The sequence below is a fragment of the Pollicipes pollicipes genome, unplaced genomic scaffold (assembly GCF_011947565.3).
Source record: "Pollicipes pollicipes isolate AB1234 unplaced genomic scaffold, Ppol_2.1 Scaffold_6052;HRSCAF=7182_pilon_pilon_pilon, whole genome shotgun sequence".
NCBI classification, from domain to species: Eukaryota; Metazoa; Arthropoda; class Thecostraca; order Pollicipedomorpha; family Pollicipedidae; genus Pollicipes; species Pollicipes pollicipes.
This window is the reverse complement of record NW_023596805.1, coordinates 20,991,453-21,005,736: the sequence shown is the minus strand read 5'-3', so window position 1 is coordinate 21,005,736 and position 14,284 is coordinate 20,991,453. Positions and strand designations below refer to the sequence as shown.

Sequence of the window (14,284 nt, the reverse complement as noted above, 5' to 3'; positions counted from 1 at the left end):
CCCCTATCACGATCATCATACCTTTACACAACAGCATCGCTGCAACGATGCTGTTGGTGATGGGGACAACACTGGGTACGAGGATCACCAGATAAGCGGATATCCTGGATGTGGATATGCTTCTCCGTATCATGTTCTCAACACATTGGTTAATGCCTGTCGTGCAGGAATCGATACGATAGGATGTTGATGGTTTTGTGGTATGGTTTGCTTGTGTTGTCAGATGCATAGTTGTACATGGTGTTATTGACGGGGTGGACTCCCTATATGAGGTAAGGTTTGAATGCGAGTGGGCTCACCATATACGACACGCTTTGTGTTGGAAAATTGTTGCGTGATCTACTGCGGTATTCTGTGCCAATTCGGTTGTGGTGCCGTACAGGAATACAGACGGAAGGAAAATATGCCGCAGGTTTCCTAACCTACATGTACAGTCACAGTCAGCTTAACCGTGACTCGACTCATGACCTTCAGTTACCTAATGGTGTCTCAAACGACCACTGACATCACCCCCCCCCCCCCGCAGTGGCGCCTCAGCACGAGTGTGATTTCTGCGGAAGGAGCTACCGCAACGTCAAGTCGTTGCAGAAGCACAAGCAGCAACACCTGGGCCGCACGCAGTGCCCTGTGTGCCTGGTGTTGCTGTCATCAGTATCGGCCCTGCGTCGGCACGTGGCCACACGGCACGGCCAGACGCCGGCCGAGGTCAACCACCTGGTGCCCATCAAGAGGCGTTCCCGACTGGCTGAAGACGGGCAGTGAAGAGGGGAGCAATACCAGTCAAGGGACCACTTGCTTGGTCCTTGAGCGACTGGTCAAGAGGCACGCGTAGCTGTCCGGGGAGCGTTGTTTGTCATCGGCTCCGTTATTGAGGCGGGGATGTTTGAGAGATCTGGGCAGCATCGTGTTTGTACGTTTAGGGAAACTATCTGACTCTTTTCGCTGCCGTCGGAAAATGTTGTGCCCTGGGGACAGTTGTGTGTGGTTGGGCGACGATATACGTCAGGAGCTTCGTCAGATGCTGCGATCTGCTGGGTGGCTAGGTCGCAGTAGTGTCAATGTACGTTTGGACCATGCCCTTTCGAATCATTGTCTGGCATTCCGCGCGAGAGAAACCGGCCGCTGTGGGAAGGACTGTCAGTGCTGGTTTGATGGTGTTGGAAAAAGCTTAACACATCAACAGGCGAGAGGGTGAAAATGACCGCGGCAGTCGAAGTACTCCTTATTTCAAATACCAGCGCGGGGAAGTCTGCGCATACGGCTGCCGGTGGGAGCTAGTAGGCGTGGGTTTATTGAAATGTAGCGCCAAGTCTGTCTTGGAGGGCTTTGGATTTTGTGCACTGTTTTGCACCACGGCGCAAATACAGCAAAAACTGCTGCGACCTGGTTTTAACTGTTGACACTGGTTCTGACCTATGTTGTGCCTTTTACAACACGGACGGCGTCATGGGCTAAGGCAAATTCACTACAAATTGCATGAATACATACAAATGTCTCCTTTTGCATTGCACCGCCGAATGGGTGTAAGCGTTTATGCTGGATCGCTCCAGAAGAGCATGCGTTAGCATGCCAGCACCACCAATGGCCAGCATACGCCAGCCTTAATTCCCGCGCTATCGGTGTCAAATGACTACCGCCATCCTTCCCAAGGACACCTTTTCCTACCAATCGCGCGCGTTGTCTGGCCGCGCAAGATAGCATGGAGCGTCATAAGTGAATCAGCTGCACTGTGTATTAGGACACTTCACTGCCGTGTCGTGACTGCACTATCATTGTCGCCACAGATCTCAAGGTTACGAGGAGGCTTGCCCGCTGTAGGTCACTGTCCTCCTTGACGTATCGGCACCGCATCATGGCGAGCGCCACGTGGCGCGTGACAGGCAGTCGTGACCTCCTCTCGCCGGCCGGTCGTCGCTGTCTCTAACTCCTCCGTGCCCTGGTTTCAGAGCCCGGACGGTACGCATGCGGCGTCTGCGGTCGCGTCTACCGCTCGCTGACCGGCAGGAACAATCACCTGAAGCAACACGAGGGTCTGACCAAGTGCCCCATCTGCGGCAGGGTCAGCAGCATTGTGCCGTCGCTGCGCATCCACCTTCGCGTGGTGCACAAGATGAGCGCCGAGGAGGTATACCGGCTAGTGCCGCTACCGTCCACCTTCCGCCCACCGGCGGCCAGGCGGTATCCGGCCCACGGCACCGACACCGAGCCGACCGGCTAGAAAAGCACATTTGGCTGAGCAGAGGAGGAGGGCCAGTAAGAGACTACTCACTGCAACTGCGCGGATCAGTCCAGTGGAAGAGAAATGACGTGGCAGAGCGAATGGAAATCCGCGACAAAATAAAATCCATGACAGAGCTGTCGGCTCGTGAACACCAGCCTTTCCATAGCGGAGCAAGAGATAGTAACAATAATGCAAACAAAGCGCGTCGACATGGTGGACGTCATACGAACACTGAAGACCGTCGTCGTTACCAACAAAAAGTCAGTGTTTTAGAAGTGAGGCACTATCGGATGGCATTGGGGTGGATGTATCAGAGATTGCGGATCGTGATGTGGGTGGACAAGCGGCGAATATGACTGGCGAAGCGCAGAATGTACAGCGTTGCCGTCAAATGGATTCGTCGCTTTCGACGCCGCCGATTGGCATCCGGAATGGAGTGCGTGAGAGAGCAGCTCTGAGGGACGGTGTCCGTGAGTGGCTTAAACTGCTTCGGACGCCGATGTGCCATCTCTTCAGCACCTGGGAATCACCGTTCTAGAGGGCTTGGTGACGCTTCCGTTGGGCGACTGAATTTGAAAGGTGCGTTCCTTACGTATTTGATAGATGCCTTATGTTTTCTTCGCCATCCACGATAGGTCGGGGTACTTCTTCATGCTGATTGGTTTTGCGGTGTCCACACTAGGCACCTTAGCTAAATTTTTGGTGCTTCGAATTATATTCGACCTGAAAGTGTTCGGATTTCTTGCTTATGATGTGTACCACTGTGTATTGGCGAAAAATTGCATGTTGTGCACAAAAAGGTACTGGTGCTTTACGAGCTATCGATGTACCCTTGCAGTAGACCCATCGAAATAGGCTAAATGATTTGTTCATACAGTCTCGTATCAATAAAGTGGTACCACAGCTATTGCGATTTTGGAGGTGCAATATGGACATGGCTTTCATTCCTGCGGAGATCAAATTTGAATTGCTTTGCTCCGGAAATGGATGAATATCGAACGTGGAATAACTTTGCCGGCCTGCCGACATCAATATCCTTTGTAGGTTTTTCATAGATCCACTGGGAAATGAATTACCTCGCTGTGAGGAAATACCGCTGAATATTGTCAGGCCAACTTTCTGTTGGACAAATAACTTTCAAAGGAGCGCTTATATCGAGATCCGGCAATAGATCCTGAACAGCATCACGTAGAAGTAAGTGTTCACACGACTAATGTGCGTCGATGACCCTTTGTCCGTATTAAGGAACGGTGCAGAAGGTCGTTCTGGAAACGGCAAATGGCCTTAAAATTGTTTTATGTGGGTACATGATGATTCTTATAAGATCGTCTCGCAAGTACCTAAAAGAATCACATATTTTGCCGTTTCATAGCATACAGCATTCTGTCTGAGCTCAGATTGCACAAGATAAACTATTCAACCACATTTTGGTAGCCGTAATATTCGGTAGGATTTTTGACAGCATTTAAAAAAGAAGGCCGTGCTACACTTACAGCATGCCTCTCAGTGAAAGGGACTATTGTGAAGCTCACTTCAAGTAACCTAAGGGGCGTAAAAGCTTAAGGCTTAAGAGCAGGTAACCCAAAGTGGCACCTCACCGCGGCAGGTTTCTTGAGCATCCGCCGTTACGCATCATGCGACTGCGCTCCAAGACAGATGTCTTGCCGTCGTCTAGTTCCCATGCGGCCCTCTAGTGCGGGTGTTTGGAGTAAGCCAGTTGGTGATCGGCGTTGACCAGTCGTTCCTTTCCAGCAGAACTGCCGGGCCACACGTGCGACGTATGCGGCAAGTGGTACAAGTACCGCACGTCGCTCACCAACCACAAGCGCCAGCACGAGGGGCTGACGCTGTGTGTTGTGTGCGGCCTGGCCGCCAGCAACATCAACAACCTGCGCTTGCACCTACGTAACGTGCACAAGATCGCGCCGGAGCAGGTGTCCGCCATGACTCGGCGGACACGCGCGTCGCCCCGCGGCCCTCCCGGCCCCGACGCCGGTTCCGGCGGGCTGATGCTGCTCTAGCACCGGCCGGTGGTGCGGCCAGGTGCGATGAGAAGCCCGGCTGGTGATGAGGGCGGTGACTCGGGGTCACGAGAGCTGCGACTCGGAGGCACGAGGCGTTGACTCGGAATCACAAGGGTGGCGACTCGGAGGCATGAGGCGGCGACCCGGAGTCACGAGAGCGGCGACTTGGAGTCACGAGGGTGGTGACTCAGAGTTACGAGGCTGCGACTCGAAGTCACGAGAGCGGGGGCTCGGTGTCACGAGGGCGGCGACTCGAAGTCACGAGAGCAGCGACTCAGAGTGCACGCTGTTGAGTATACGCCAGATGATGCTTCGAGATTTTGGGATGCGCGGTGTCGTTCGTTGTGAAAGTGGTCCAATGTAGTGGTCTCTTGTGGGCTTATGTGGAGTGCGTTCTGCGCCAACGGGCTCCCACCCCTGGTTGTGGATGGCATATCTCGGTTAATGTATGATCCGTCCTTGGGTGCTGCGACCACTGTATTAACTGGAGTTCAACCGGACCCAGAGTAATCTGCGTATGCTGTGCCTTTCTGTCAACAAATGATGACGACGTTCTGATCGTTGCAGTTCATGGTTTTGCACAAGCGCATACTGATCTACCAGTCATTCCTGTTTGCACGTACCTTCTTTCAGCGGGCTCAGAAATATGCGTTCCTAGTTCCTTTCAGAAGATTGAGCGCGTATTAAGTGCATGCTTCCCAAGACGCGGACACTGGTAGCGTTCGGATCATGCGTGTGGTCTTCGTCTGAGGATGCAGGGTTCGCTGTCTCATAGTGGCTTGGACGCTGTTATGGTATGCGCTGCATTTATGCCTACCATGGTGCAGCTTTTTCCGCCGTTGTTAGACACTCCGCGCTTGGCGAGTAGTGTCTATCTAGGCACACCGATGCAGGGTATAGGCATGATGGATCTTCAGCTCCCATTGTGTTGAAAGCAGGATTGAGGATTGTTGTAAAAAGTTTTGTCCAGGACAAACGTCAAGCACTTGTATTTGCTAAATGTGAATAGGTTAGGACGATATTATAGGTCTAGAGTTGACTATCCGCCTCAGAATATCTTGTGTTCATAGAAGTCTTGCCATTCTCTATTTTAACGTCGTGATGCTGGTGTTTACAAACTGCTGTAATTAACAACCGGTTGCGCGACAGAGCGTCTGTTACATAATGCATGCGTGCATCCGGTATAGCTTAATGGAAAAGCAACGTCTAGCATGGCGAATACTGAATGACTTGGCAAGTGAAACCTCTTGTTATTGGTGGATTTGGCGGTGTTCTTGTCTCGTGCAGATGGCCTAACCAAGAGTGGGTGAGATGTTTTGACGTCGTTAGTCTTCGCAAAGTCTCGCAAAAGGAAGTTTCCGTATATCGCTGCCATTGAACTATCTGAAGTAAATGGTAGCAAATAAAAGTGTCGGCAGCTTTACTTTGTTGCTGCGCCGTTCGGCCTGTGCCACTGCTGAATCCGCCTGCGTAGCTATAAAGCACCAGTGCAAGCCACTCGATGTTTTGTATCGTCAATGCACGCCTCTGATTCCATACGGAGCCTCGAGGCACTCTGTCCGCACGTTGTCTTTAAGTGAGTATTTGTACAAGCAAATACAGCATTCAACAATACAATGGATGTGTGATTATCTACTTTTATTGGTGTAGAATAAATTTGCCGCCTCCTACATCTACCCACACGTAGTTAACGGAATGTGCAGCTACGTCCATGCAATCTTTGTTATGCCATTACCCAAGAACAGGTAACGAGGAGTGCCCCTCCCTCTATCCCAGCGACGCAATAAACCGTACGTTAACACCAGAAAACAGAAAACTGAGCCGCGGCACTCCTAGCTAGCAAAAGGAAACTAACGTAAAGAAGCAGGCGAAGAGATGGTGCAGACCCGGCGGGCATTGTGGTATGCCATAGGCAAGGACAAATCATACATGAGAAGGCTTAAAGAAGTCATAGCAAAGTCAGCTAATGACAGCCCGCTAGAACCAGCCAAGAAGCTACAACCACTCATTCACAGTGTTAGTAAGGGTTGTACAGTCACACAAATCGGAGGCGCAATGAACTGGTCATTTTCGTGCTGGGTTTTAAGCTGGATGTCCAGGGTGTCAACCAGCTGAGTGGAGCTTCTTGCTGGGAGAACTCCCGGAACCAGCGCCATGAATTTGAGTGCAACTGCGTGAATATAACTAAATCAGAACGCAGTTATGGAGCATTAGGGAGGCTAAGTATGAAGTGAGTTACATACGTGCAGGGCAAAAAGTTGCAATATCTTGAAATATGTCGGTTGCGTTAAGGTGTATTCACGAAATGCCTGCGGTAGATGTTCGTTACGGTGGTTTTTGATGCAGAGATATCAGTGATCGTGAGATTAATGATATATCGCGGGAATGATAATCGCGTGAGCTCGTGAACTTCCGTTGGATCTGATTCCACCCATGTTGTACGGCTGCTCACTCATGCGCGCGCATAGCTCTACGGTCGTGTAGCATGAGTACCAACCACTCTTATGATTGCCGTCATTGCGATGTGTTGGATGGACGTCGCGTCATATTTGAAGCTGTTTGCTCATAATATACGATAAATGCAGGCCTTTTCAGCCCGCGTAGGCTTTCACATGTGGTCTGTGAACCAATCGAGGTCGACGTAAGAAACTGTGAATACCCTACACACATGTAGCCCAAATTTTCCTCGGTGGGGCAGCAGCAAAAAGGGAATGTTCTCCGTAATGAGGTGAATTTAGACAGGGTTTATTAAAGTGAAGCTGGATAGGATGAGGCGATGTTTTGTATTCAGATCACATGAATAAGAAGGATTAATGGTGGGCGGTGTGGACAATTTCTCAGAAAAATAACTCATTTTTCCTCATTGACAGCATCAGCTGTAACTGCTGAAGTTGATTGATATCAAACAAGATGAATAGATTATACATCACTGATTTGTGTTGTGGTAACCTTGTCGATGGATCATATTAAATGCAGGCAATTACGCAAAGGCATAGTTTATGCATTTATATAGGCAAACGCATTTTAATTCCACATTCGGTGATTTAAAGTTGGCAAATAAACATCTCTAACGTTTTGGCCAACCTGATGAAGCGTGGGAGCCACTTTGAAGCCTTTAGGTCTGTTCGACCTTCCTTCCGGAAGAGCTTCACATTGAAAGCAGGTACGCCTGTCGCTTTGCCCGCCTCTTACTGACCTGACACGCAGTTTGAGAGCGTGTTGTTACCTGTAGCCAGTCGGACACCCTTTCTGAGAGTCAATCCCTTTGAGAGCGGGACTGACATGACATGTGATATATGGTGGTCTGACACTCCGACAAACAAATGACACTCCGTTTGGGCATCACTTGACCGTTTGGACGGTAGCTCGGCCTGACACCCCTCCAGGGAGTCGCCGACCCGGCGCCCCGCTAATCGGCCGCTTTCCCCGCAGCGTCACCTCGCTTCTGCTGCCAGTTCTGCGGCAAGTCGTTCTCGAGCGTGCGCTCGCGCACCAACCATCTGAAGTTGCACCAGGGTCGGACCGGGTGCCCGGCTTGTGGCGGCACCTACAGCAGCCTGCCCTACCTGCGCCGCCACCTGGAAACCGTGCACGGCATGTCGGCCGACATGGTGCAGGCGATCGCGCCGCTGACCGGCCGCGGCCGACACCTGGCCGTCGATCCGCCGCCCGGCTCCCGAGACGAGACGAGCCGCGCCCGGCTCCCGAGACGAGACGAGCCGCCGCCCGGCTCCCGAGACGAGACGAGTCGCGCCCTCGGCCCGTTCCTCCCCACGCCGGACCCGGCGCGTGCTGCAGCTGGCCAGCCGCACAGCTCCGCCAGCCGGCTCTCCCGCCTCGCCGAGTTGCTGCTCACACCGTCCGACGGGCTTCCCGGCTCGTCTGAGTCGGAGCGGCTCGGCGACGGCGCCGAGCAGCTCTTCGCGACCTCGACTGACCCGGCGAGCGCCGCCGCCGACAGGGTGCCGGCGCTGCCCCTGGGGCGCTAGCGGCGCCCCGGGTGTGAGTCAGACGACCAGCCGCTTGCGCAGGCGACCGGCAAGGATTGCAGACGCACTTCGGCTGGATGGCGACCGACGCCCGCAGAACGGGGGAGCCCGGTTACCAGAGGACGGTGCCGTCCTCAGCGGGCCGCAAACACGCCCGCCGTTCACGGAGAATGTGGGCATGATGTCTGGGTGATGTTGTCGCCGTCGTTTGCCCTGTGACAAGTGTGAAGGAGTCTGCAAGGAAGCAATCCGCTGCGAATGCTGGTGCGGCCGTCGTAGCGTGAATTCTAAATGTCTGTCACGGCAGCGACTTGGGTCACAGCGATGCTGTCAGATCATTACGCCAGTTCATAAGGGTCGATACATTCGTCATCTGGCAGAACAGAGGGTGTGTTTATCGTTTGTCATCATCGTATGTGAAGTGTGTCGTATTCTAGCGTAAACATGTTTGCTATGGGCTGCCTCATCAGAGGGCCTCTCGTTGCCTGAGCATGCTGCTGGTGTCGGCCATAACTGCGAAATTCACCCTTGCTTGGGCGCGTATTGCGCCTCACATATCTAGGCTTCCAATCAGCCAGGGCCAACAGTTGCCAGGGCGCGGTGGCAGTGTCGAAGATCAGGTTTGTTTGTCGTGATCTTACCTTTGCGCTGAGCAGTGACGAACGAACGCTCAGTTAGGGTTGTTCTGCTTTGATGACCGCTTTTGCGACATATACAAATGGTTGTTTGGCGTTGTTTGAAAGTCTGGTGGCTGCTCAGACGGCGTGTTGCTTGTGATGTGTTTGCAGCATGTGTGCCGCTGCACTAGGTCTATAGAAAACGTGTTGCATTTTGCAATCACTGCCTCGGCCAGTTGTTTCCGTCTCTCATGACATGCAAGGTATCGTTGGTTGTAAAGGAACTTGCATACTATCGAGAAATTCTCATCGACGTTTTCGCGTTAGTTTTTTGTGACACTTTAACGATATCTAATAACTGTAACTAAGAAGTCAAACAAGATCTTCGGTTTCACGTTTTGTCCTGTTCAGGTGGTGCATACAATATGCAGGTTTATCGAACCTATCTTCATTTTGACGAACTTTTGCCGTATGCTGCACCCTCAAATTAAGTGCAGGCGTTTAGTTCCCCCGGTATTAGCCGTACGTGAAGCCTCCCTGCTCTCGGCATGTGCCCATCCATGTGTCGTTTTTACTTTTCTACGAACTAGTTTCTATTTGCGTCATGGTTTTATGAGTCGTTCATGTATACTTGTCTGTAATTTTGAATTGCTGTCAGGTTTGATCCTTCCGTTTAACTTACATAAGTCTGGTTAAGTGCATTTGCGAGGAACATTATGCATAGAAATAAAACAGTACTGTTAGCCTTATTTTTCGCACAACAACCAGAAGAAAGGAGAGATAGGTGTATTGATATTTCGGCTACATGCCTTTATCGAAAGGAATGTCAGTAATAAATCACTAGTAAATTTACTACTGATATTTGCTCTGATAAAAGCATGTAGCCGAAATATACATGCACCTATCTCTCCTTTATCCCGGATGTTCTACGAGAAATAAGGCGAACGGTACTGTTCTACCTTTCGCATAAGTATTGATTCCCGATTTTTGGTATCTTGGGATCAGTGACTTGGGTTTGCATCCGCCTTGCCTCTGCTTTGTTGTTTTCCTCATTGTTAGGCGATAGCGTTGCAGCGGCAGTGTCAATGATGCTGGGATGTTGTACGGTTCACGATAGTGTAAGAGGCGAAGGACTAAGATCTAAGGTAGCACTGCCTTAGGCTTAGAAGGCAGCACTCGCTGTCTTCTAGTGCTTCTTTGTTCCTTGAACCCATGTCAACGTGTATTGCTTTGCTTGCTTGTGTCTTTGGGTTTATGAACATCCTACCAACTGGGAAATATAACACACTGCAATTTGTAAACTGTGTGACCTCGAGGAATTCAAGACGGCGTAGTTGATGGGAATCTGATGAATCATTTCTCTGACGGTCACTAGTATGCATCAGTTGTCTATTGTTATGCTCAATATCTCCTCAAACCACAAAAGACTGCTCCCCATAAAAATGTGGAACAAGACTGATTAGGCTGCTCTATTATTACAATGCCTGAAATTTTCCTCTCGTTTTGTTTTTGTTTTGTTTTTGCTTTGTTGTTCTCTTTTTACTAGATTCGACCATGCTCACGCGCTGCATACCAGTGACGGCTACATTTCCGTTCGTTAAAGCACGGATTCTGTTCGTGGTGATCCGGGCTTTGGAATGCATCGACTAGCCGAACGCGCAGCGTTGTGTCATGTAGCCGATAAGCTGAACTCACCGGGTAACAAAGTCGCGGGGCACGTTAAAGACTGAGTGGTGAGATCCGCGCCGTGATGCACTCATTTTCGTCGAACGACATTGAGTTGGCTGGCTTCGCCTTTCCTGTCGGATGGCGTCCTTCGACTTTCTGCGTCTGAATGTGCGTTGTCGGATGCAGCCTTCGTGAACTGAAAAGCGCGAATGCTTGGCCGTACCTCGGAAAAGCACCAACCGGCGTGGTGGTGCTTGGCGGTGATGGTGCAACCAACTTGAAGGGAATGCTCGACATTTGAAGGTATTGAAACAAGCATCAGACATGATGAAATAATGCCCCTTGTAACTATTAGTACACTTTTGAGTGGTGAAGGCTCCTCCAGACAAAACGATTTCTCTGTTGAGTAAATGTGCCTCAACATGTCACTGTTTGATTACGTCATCGTATCTTGCAGAACTTTAATTTAGAGCCAATTTATGGCCGTTATATTTTGAAATCATGCTCACGAACGCTAGATATGAACGATTTAACCATTACGTTTCTTTCGACCCTGATCGCCGTATGGCCTATGAATATGTAGATTTGAACGGCATTGTTATGACGCCATGAGCGCCAAGGTGACCTTGAAATACTCTCCCTGAAGTACTCTCATTTTCTTGAACCTGTAGCGTATAGACTACAAGGGTTTTGGTCTTATGAAGGGCAGGGCTATAAACTGCACCGAAAAATCTTCAGGATAGGTAGTTCAGCTCAAACCCCATAGAAATGTGGAACACTCGCTTCAAGATAGCTCAGCTGAGCTTTACGTAACCTTCAAGCAGCTCTCACGTTTTTTTAAATTGTCGAGCAAGTGCAGTAACCCGTGCTACCTGCCACGGAACGGTTTTTGCACACAGAGTCTGGGAAAGTCGTTCCGCAAAATAATTTGGGAGAGGGGGGGCTGAGCAGGGGAAATATTAAGTCCCTCCCCCCCCCCCCCCTTCACCGCCACACTCAAGCACACACGCCCCAAAACGGGTTTCTCCTCGTATTACGCTCACTTTCCTTTTAAAGTCAGCAACATTAAGTCCCCTTCCCCCAACTAAATAGAGAAGTACACTCCTGCCGTTGTCCTTGTGGGGGGGGGGGGGGCGAGGCTGATCTACTCAGGTGCATCCGGACCACACCGCGTCCGTCCCCTCGCCCTGTCCCCCTACCCCCGCCACCCCGCCCAGTCCCAGATCCGCTTTCCACAGGTCATATCGGTACCTACAAGTACGCAACGCAACACTAAGCCTTCCGCTCTGTCGTTACCTTCAATGCGTTCATCTGCTTGGATACAGTTGTACAACACCCCACCCTGGTGCGTGTCCAGTGCAAGAGTTCATCTCAGTTTGTACGAACTACTCACACTATCACCCCTTGCCGTAGTCGCCGACTGTGACAGCGCCACTCTTAGCGTGTGTTGAATGTAGCAGTGCGGTAACTGTGGTGTCGATGAGTCTAGGTACTACTGTAACCGTACACCTCCCGCTTTGTAGCGCCTTCGACAGTATTCCCTCCCGGCAGGTACGGCCCAGTACCAGTGCAGCACCTGCAGTCGCTGGTACACCAACCAGCGCTCGCTGGTGTTCCACATGCGGAAGCACCAGGGCCTGTGCACGTGCCCCGTGTGTGGCCGTGTGTGCAGCATGGTGCACAGTCTGCGCCGCCACATGTACACCGTCCACAAGATGTCCACCGGCCAGGTGTCGGCCGTGTTGCGGCAGCGTGGTCTGCGTGTGCACGGCTCGTTTGAAGGCATCCCGTGAGCGGCAGCGGGCGGCGTGGACGGGTGACAGTGAGCGGCGTGGACGGGTGACAGTGAGCGGCGTGGACGGGTGACAGTGAGCGGCGTGGACGGGTGACAGCGAGCGGCGTGGACGGGTGACAGTGAACGGCGTGGACGGGTGACAGTGAGCGGCGTGGACGGGTGATAGCGAGCGGTGTGGACGGGTGAGCGGCGTGGACGGGTGACAGCGAGCGGCGTGGACGGGTGACAGCGAGCGGCGTGGACGGGTGACAGTGAGCGGCGTGGACGGGTGACAGCGAGCGGTGTGGACGGGTGTCAGCGAGCGGCGTGGACCGGTGACAGTGAACGGCGTGGACGGGTGACAGTGAGCGGCGTGGACGGGTGATAGCGAGCGGTGTGGACGGGTGACAGTGAGCGGCGTGGACGGGTGACAGCGAGCGGCGTGGACGGGTGACAGCGAGCGGCGTGGACGGGTGACAGTGAGCGGCGTGGACGGGTGACAGCGAGCGGCGTGGACGGGTGACAGTGAACGGCGTGGACGGGTGACAGCGAGCGGTGTGGACGGGTGTCAGCGAGCGGCGTGGACCGGTGACAGTGAACGGCGTGGACGGGTGACAGTGAGCGGCGTGGACGGGTGACAGTGAGCGGCGTGGACGGGTGACAGCGAGCGGTGCGGACGGGTGTCAGCGAGCGGCGTGGACGGGTGACAGCGAGCGGCGTCGACGGGTGATAACGGTGCGGCGGGATGGCTCGGATGGCAGCTCGGAACCGACCAACCAATCAACGAACAACTGCAGTCGTGGAGGGGATGTTGTACCTGGCATTACGGACTGATGTCGTAGTTGTAGCGGTCATGCTTGTACCGCGTGCTCGCTGCGAGACTCCCGTCCGGTACGGCGGGTCTCGCTGCGAGACTTCCGTCCGGTACGGCGGGCCTCGCTGCGAGACTTCCGTCCGGTGCGGTGGAGGCTCGCTGCGAGACTCCCGTCCGGTACGGCGGGTCTCGCTGCGAGACTTCCGTCCGGTGCGGTGGGGGCTCGCTGCGAGACTTCTGTCCGGTGCGGTGGAGGCTCGCTGCGAGACTTCCGTCCGGTGCGGTGGGGGCTCGCTGCGAGACTTCCGTCCGGTGCGGTGGCGACTCGCTGCGAGACTTTCGCTTAGTGCGGTGGGTGTTCGAGCTGGCTGTGTCGTGTGATCACTGTTCAGAGCTTGCGAGGCTGCTGAGACAGGATTTCGAGTGTGTGGGTACCGGCAACAGTGTGACCTGGTCGGCCAGTGCAGCCGATAACGGTGGTAGTGTGTTTCTTCATTTATTGCTGCTCCGTGCATGTGCATGCTCTGAATTGTCTTTTAGATCCTTGATGTTCTTAATTGCACTTGCGCGCAATCGGCGGCGCCGTACTCTCATCTCGCCTGAGCTGTCTGATCCGCCCTTTTCATAGTATTCCGTCCCTTTGTGTTCCCCCCTCAGTTGAAGTAATGGAAGCGACGCCTATGGAGCGATGTACAGACCTGTTATTGCAGATTTAAGTTACGTATCTGCTGGGAGAAATGTGTCCTGTGATTGCCGTTTTGTGCTTGTGGCCCATCTTACTTGCTTTTTAGTGAGATCATGCTGGGTGGGTCAGCTTCTGATCACAGCGGGCGTCAGCCTTGGAAGGCGTGGCGTATCTTTGTGCGGTTGGTTACAGCCCCAATGTGTGCAGACATGAAGTGAAACTGTCTTATAATATTGTGAATATGTAATTTTCGCTTGCTTGCATCCTTCTACCTTCATGTTTGTCGATCGGAATAAATTGTCAGATCTTTTCCGCTGCTGGCAATCGTACACATCATATTTAATGCATTAAATTAGCTGATACGGAGCAACGAGGCTTGCAGCTGAGCGGAGACGTCGGAGCAATGAATGCCACTTAAATGACTTTTAAGGATGCCCTTGATGAGTGTTATCAGGTAGCAGATGCGGAGTCATAGATCATTGGTTTCGTCAA

The 14,284-nt window shown here is 52.5% G+C and overlaps 1 protein-coding gene across 1 annotated transcript; it reads left to right on the top strand.

Moving 5' to 3' along the window:
- Positions 1 to 267: 267 nt before the first annotated feature.
- LOC119104339 (zinc finger protein 879) lies at positions 268 to 12,312 on the top strand. The gene is made up of 6 exons (XM_037228035.1): positions 268 to 272; positions 561 to 758; positions 2,005 to 2,213; positions 3,974 to 4,126; positions 7,678 to 7,881; positions 12,071 to 12,312. Exons 1-6 carry the CDS (start codon positions 268 to 270, stop codon positions 12,310 to 12,312), a joined length of 1,011 nt encoding a protein of 336 aa, XP_037083930.1.
- Positions 12,313 to 14,284: the final 1,972 nt, after the last annotated feature.